Below are 6,958 nucleotides of genomic sequence, written 5' to 3'. Positions count from 1 at the left end.
AAGGGTTGCATAGTGGCAATATATAGCTGGGCCTCCTCCTCCTCCTCCTCCTCCATAGCTATTATCAATAAAGAGTCGAGCAAGAACAGGAAACTCATCAAGAAAAGCAAGTTTCATTGGGTGTGTCCTTTAAAGGCTATGGAGAGAAAAAGAAATATTACAGTGACATATGATTTGCTTTCTTTTTACAGTTTAAAGGCAATTTGCACAACACACACACTTTTCTTCGATTATTTGCTTATTGAGAGCTAGAGAAGGAAAATTTAGTACTTTACTAAATATTTCATTTGATGAGAGAAAAATAAATGCTTGAAATTAAGTGGGTTTTTTTATAAAAATGTATGGCTTCACCATATTGTCAGACTCTGAGGTATCTTTCTTTTTCTGGACACATCCCTCCAAAAGGACCAAAATGTAATGAAAGAGTGTAGACCGGGGATCGGTTTATATATTGAACCGGACTGGGTCAGACTCGAGTAACATTTCAAATTTGTTTTGAGTCAATCATTTAAGGACTTAAATTAGATTCAAACTCGCTATAAGGAATTGTTTTCGGTTTAACAATTGAAGTCAAACTATTTAAAAAAAAAATAAATATCAGCTTTAAAAAGCACCTTATAAATTAAATTATTTTTAAATTAAAATTAATATAGTTTAAAATTAAAGTCGATATCGAACGGTTAAAATCGTAACCAGTCAATCCGATTCTAATAATTTCCTAATTAAATTCTAACCCTCGATTCTTGCTCAAAATTGATCCGGAGCAGACCGATAACCAGGCCTTGGCGAGTGTTCTCTCTTTTTTTTTTTTTTTTAATAATTGAAAATTTTAATGGAAATAAAGTATTTCCGTTCCTCATTGGAGCATGGAAAATTCAAAGAAATTTCCCTTTTTCCCTGCCTTTCTGTTTACTTTTCTTCCTCATCCTTCTTCTTCTTCTTCTTTTGTTTTTTCCTCTCTCTTTTCGTATACAAGAATCTGATTCTATCACAGCAACTTAGCCTTTTCTTTATGATTACGTTCCCACATATTCTGATTATTTTAATTCCTATATATTGATTATGCTTTTCTTGTTTCAATTAATATAATAAATTCCCACAACCTCTCTGCATGTTCCAGCGGCGTGTTTTTGTCAGCTAATGCACATCTTCACGAGGAGTCGACAGTATTTTTATTCCTTTCCTTTGCCTTTTTGATTTCCATCTTTTGAAACATTGCCGCTTTTTCCTATTTTATTAGTAGATTTCCAAGTCTTTCTACAAAATATTATCATCGCTTGAGATTGTGAGCTACCAAGCTGAACAGCCTCTTCTTTTCTTTTGTCCAAATGGGTCTCTTTCTTTTTGTAACGGTTAACGTTTCCTGGTTTCTCTCGCTTTCTCACTCTGTCTCTCTACCCACTTTGTAGTTCTAGTACGCAGAGCAACAACCAACAAATGGGCAGAGCTACAAGATGGCTAAAGAGCCTGTTTGGGATAAAGAACAACAGCAATAAGGACATTTGTGATCGGAGAGATAAGAAGCGTTGTAGTTCGGCTAGGGACTCAACAGGGCTATGTCACAATCCGGCTACTATACCACCCAATATTTCCCCAGCAGAAGCTGCTTGGCTAAGGTCATATTACAATGACACTGAGAAGGAACAGAACAAGCACGCTATAGTGGTGGCAGCAGCCACAGCTGCTGCAGCTGATGCGGCAGTTGCTGCAGCCCAGGCAGCGGTGGCGGTGGTGAGGCTAACTAGCCATGGCAGAGGTACCATGTTTGGTGGTGGACGGGAGAGGTGGGCTGCTGTCAAGATTCAAACTGTTTTCAGGGGTTATTTGGTGAGTGGGTTTCCTTTCAATTATAAACGTTTCAAACGGCATATGCCTTTCTGGTTTTCACTGTCTGAAATTTTGTACCACAAAAACTTGTAAATTTCTCTTTTAAACAGGATTTGGTTTGGGGTGGGGGGAGGGGAGGGTGCCGAGAGGGTTGTGCTCGGAGAGTTTGCTTGCTTGATGAAAATCTAAATAGAAAGGTTTTGGCTTAGTAGTAATGTATATTATATCTATCTCTGCTTCTAATTCTGCTTGCATTCGAGTAAATTCAACTTTCTTTCATTTGGTTTTGGATTCTAAATAGGCCAGAAAGGCATTGCGAGCATTAAAAGGATTGGTGAAGTTACAAGCCCGTGTTAGAGGATACCTGGTAAGAAAACAAGCAACTGCAACACTTCAAAGTATGGAGGCTCTTATTAGAGCACAGGCCACCATCCGTTCCCACAGAGCCAGAAATCTCACAAGAACTGATAACCGATTCGAGATTCGAGCTCGAAAATCCTTGGTAAAAAGGCCCAAATTCAAAAACTTTTGTAGCAAGAAATTGAATATCTTTATCTTGTTATCTTTAATTAATTAATTCACTCTCCGGTCTTACATGTTCTCCTCTTTAATTGATTTGCAGGAGACATTTGACGAAACAAGGAGTGAACACACAGCTTCAATCCACAGTAGAAGGCTTTCAACATCACTAGACACCACGTTAATAAGCCCCATTAATGAAAGTCCAAAGATAGTGGAGGTTGATACAGGGTGCAGGCCAAAATCAAGATCTCGCAGAACTAACACCTCAGTTTCTGATTTCGGCGATGACCCATTTTACCAAATCCTCTCCTCTCCACTTCCATCAGGAATTCCACCACTTTTATCGATGCTTCATGCCCGAAACTATCAAGATTCATACTGGGGCTTAACGGGTGATGAATGTAGGTTCTCTACTGCACAAAGCACTCCTCGGTTTCTCAATTCAGGAGGATCTAATGCTTCTATTACACCTGCTAAGACTATGTGTGCGGATAATCTCCTTAGACAATATGGGAATTCACCTAATTATATGGCTAATACTCAATCTTTCAAGGCTAAAGTGAGATCACATAGTGCTCCAAAGCAGAGGCCTGAACCTGGGCCAAAAAAGAGGCTGTCACTCAATGAGTTGATGGAGTCAAGAAATAGTACAAGTGGGGTTAGAATCCAGAGGTCTTGCTCACAATTTCAAGAAGCTGTAAATTTCAAGAATGCGGTGTTGGGTAAGCTTGATAGATACACAGAATTTGCAAGAGAACTAGAGCGAAAATAATTGCAGACGTGGTGGTGAAAGGTAGGTATGGTGAAAGGTAGGTATTTGTTTTTGGTGATCTCTTGGATGCCTGTGTGGAAAAGGGTAAGTAACAGAAATATAAGAAATTTGAAATTGTGTTGAACTATTGTTAGAATTTTCTCATTGCTTGTGATTCAAGAGTCCAGATTGGTGTTCTAATGATGGAATATCATCCCTTCATCAATGGAAAATTCCAATTGTAGAATTTATAATATTATATGATTGAACATAAATTTCTGACACATTTATTTATGAAGCAAAAACCTAATGCCACTGTTGATAAGTTTTAATTCCTCAGTTAATTTCTCTTCTGATAAAAAAAAAAAAGTTACTTTCTCTGGTAGAAAGCCTGGGAATAATAATTTGCACCTTCTTGAGACAGTCACATCAAAATCATCTAGTGCTCAAATGTTTGCTGATAATGATTTGGATTTTGATTTGACGCTTAGCTAATGATTCCTTGAAAATTACAATTATCAGACTACAATCTCTTTCTCTCACATCAAAAGTGAGCATGCAGATTTCATCTTAAAAACCGGCTTCGTCACATTTTTTTTTGTAAATTAATAAAAATAATTTATAATTTTATTATAAAATATTAAGTGCTGTAATATTTAATAATTCTATCTTTCAATTAATTATCATAATTATTGTAAATTTAAAAAAGTTAATAAAATAATATATATTCAATTATTAATTTTGAAAAATTATTGTATGTTACCGTAGCACGTCCTTTTTCATATAAAATTATAAATCTCAATTTCTAAATATGAAAAAGGTAAGAATTATGTTTAAAGAAATACTAAAAGTCAGTGCTATCCGTGTATTATATAAATAACTATAATCAATTTAATTCCCAAAACATTAAAAAAACAAATTAAAGTAACGAACAGGAGAGCAACAATTTTAATTTTCAATTTTAGGAACCTTGCCACATTTATTATGCTTCAGCAAATTTAATGAATTTCAAGAAACTCGATGTAAAAAAATTCTTTTTTGACAATGAGAAGAAGGAAAAACCTAGAAAAAGAGTATACAAAGGAAAGTGAAAGTCCATACAATTTGTGTTTCTCACTGGTGGTGATAGCGACCTCTTTGAACTTGATGATGGGGGTAACCTAATTAAGCTCTAATGCCATCATCGGCAGCTGCATTCTCTTCCTCTTCTTAGTCTTTGTGGAGACAATTGAGTGGATTATGATGCGATAACCAACATGCAATTTTGTCAAGGAGAGAGATGAAGGGAGGCAAAGGCACTGAATGACGAGGTGATCATGGCGATGCTCTGTGCGATAGTGCTGAGTTCGCTAAGTGTCTTGCATGCAAGAGAGGTAGAACTTTCATGGTTTCTGGGTTTTGCTCCCTTTAAGGGAATTTTGGCATGAGACTCTGTTGGACTTTGTGTGCGTTGCTAGCAATGAAGGAAGAGGTAATCCAAAAACCAGAGAGATTGTAGTGTAGAATTAAAAAAAAAAAGGATGGAAAGTAAGAAATCAGAAAAGAGAAATATAAGGTTGCTATGAAGGAGAAATTATATGCTACCTGTGTTAGTAATATGCCCTAGAGCATATCATTTAGTATGTATCTTGTACATATTTTTATTAATAAAGGCATTTCCACTTTTCCGTTTACATAATATATTTATGTGTAATAGAAAAGGTCCATTGATATTTTGTTAGAAATATTATTCTTAAGTTGTTAAGAATATGAGTGACAATATTTCAGTATCATAAATAGGTTCACAATCGAGGATACTTCATAATAAGGACATGACTTATCCAGAAAGATTGTATTCATGTTTGTTCCCAAGTTATTTATATGAGATATAAATAAGATGGAATGGTGAGTCTCATGCCATATAACAAACATGATAGGCACTTATAAATGATAAGTATGACAAGCACATGGAGTTTACTCTTGTCAATATTTTGTCATAAATCATACATATAATCTTTTATCTTGTATATAGGTAGTTTGAGTTTGATACTGCTTTCATACTTGTACTATGTATGGGTATATGGGCATGTGTTGGCTCCTACTAGTTATATATGGAGGTAGGTGTTGATCAAGATGGAATCTGTTCCTCTAAGTAAATAGAGATAAAATCCTATGTTCATTTAATTGTTCTTGATGTTTCAAGTTCGATAGATTTATAAAAGAGTTGATGAGAAAAATCTTTTAATCAAGACTGGAATTAAAAGAGAACATAATATTCATAGCAAATGGAGTTTGACATAAACCATGACTGAGTTGGGATTTGAGATTCTAGTGCATGGTAACATATGATTATAGGTTCATTTAAGGTAAATCTTATTACTAATTGGGTGGCCATGGCATGCTATGCTAGGTGTTAACCATGGTCTATGAGGTTCATAAAATGATTTAGAGAAATCATTTATGGTAAGAAAGAGTTCAGATGATATTAAGAGTTGATATCATGTCTCATTGCCAATTAGTGATGAGCCTAGTAAGTCACACACATACACAAGTTATCACCTATTTAAATATGATTTAATTAATTAATTAAAGAGTTTAATTGATTAATTAAATAGATTTGGTTTGCAATAAAATTGCAAAGTCCTAGCATGACTTGAAACCAAATCTAGATTATTGGATGTGTAGTATAAACTACACTTAAATTTAAACTGTCTACCTATGAATTTAATTGAAGAGAACTAACGGACTAGAGATCAATTAATTAATTTATATTTGATCTAAATTAATTAGAAGAAGAAAATAATTATTTTGGGTTAAGAACTCAAAATTAAGACCATTTTGGTCATTTGACACGTGGCACCATGAGATGGTTACACATGGCATAACACATAAGCTTGCCAAATAATTTTAATCATGTAAGATGATTAAAATCAAGATTAAATATAGGTTTGACACTTGGCACAATGTGATTGGGTCACTTAAACCTAGAGCTAATCAAAAGGTGACATGTGGCTAGGGTTTAATGTGTTAACCTAGCTATTTAAGTGGGGTTATGAAAAGAAAACACAACCAGCAGCCTCTCCTCTCATATGTCACGCCACTTTGAGCCTCTCAGCTATTTCTCTTCATCTCTCATCAATTCAAAGAGATTAGCCATCAATCTCTTGAATTAAGAACACTAGAAATTGTTTCTAGTGTATCTCTAATCTCTTAAAAACTTGAATTTCTAATTAATAGAAAAGGCTTTAGACTGCCATAGGTGTTCTTGGTGTGGACAAGCTAGAGGACAACATACATCAAGAGGTTAGTGTAATCGTTCTTGATTTAATCTAGGGTTCTAAAATTAATCTGATTAATTTTAAAATCTTAAATGGCAAATACAGATCCAAAAACATATTAAAAGAGTTTTAATATGTTGTTTATCATTGAAATCAAATAGATAAAAATAAATCTTGCATGGTGCTTGTGACCCTAGGTGAAAATTTTTGAATTCAATGGTATAATCTTGTGTTTTTCACGCTTCCGTTCCTTCAACCTGTTTATTTCATGTGGGAGAAAAATAATTTTTAAAAAAATATTATTTGTAAAAAATATATAAATTATTTTTTGAAAAATAAACAGAACGTGATTTGTTAGTCCATATTAAATGATACATAAAATCACAATAATACTTTATAATTTCTTGTTCTCGCTGGAGAGAGGAGAGAATAGAGTTGCAAAGTTGAATAAGACATATTTATAATATGAAATGAATTGTTGGGGTCTTTTATTATTATTATTATTATTATTATTATTATTTTTAGCATTTACGTTAAAGACTCATTCAAACATTTTTCAATTTGACATATTTTTTTTATAAAAAATAAAATTAAATCAAAT

General features: G+C 33.9%; 1 protein-coding gene across 1 annotated transcript; it reads left to right on the top strand.

Annotated features, from left to right (window-relative positions):
• Positions 1-895: 895 nt before the first annotated feature.
• On the top strand, positions 896-3,384 carry LOC110642744 (protein IQ-domain 26). The gene is made up of 4 exons (XM_021794880.2): positions 896-1,166; positions 1,410-1,827; positions 2,129-2,329; positions 2,450-3,384. The coding sequence occupies exons 1-4, from the start codon at positions 1,141-1,143 to the stop codon at positions 3,119-3,121; spliced, it is 1,317 nt and encodes a 438-aa protein (XP_021650572.1). The 5' UTR covers positions 896-1,140; the 3' UTR covers positions 3,122-3,384.
• Positions 3,385-6,958: the final 3,574 nt, after the last annotated feature.

The sequence above is a fragment of the Hevea brasiliensis genome, chromosome 11 (genome assembly GCF_030052815.1).
Source record: "Hevea brasiliensis isolate MT/VB/25A 57/8 chromosome 11, ASM3005281v1, whole genome shotgun sequence".
NCBI lineage: Eukaryota > Viridiplantae > Streptophyta > Magnoliopsida > Malpighiales > Euphorbiaceae > Hevea > Hevea brasiliensis.
The sequence above is the reverse complement of the archived record's forward strand: the minus strand, read 5'-3'. Positions and strand labels throughout refer to the sequence as shown.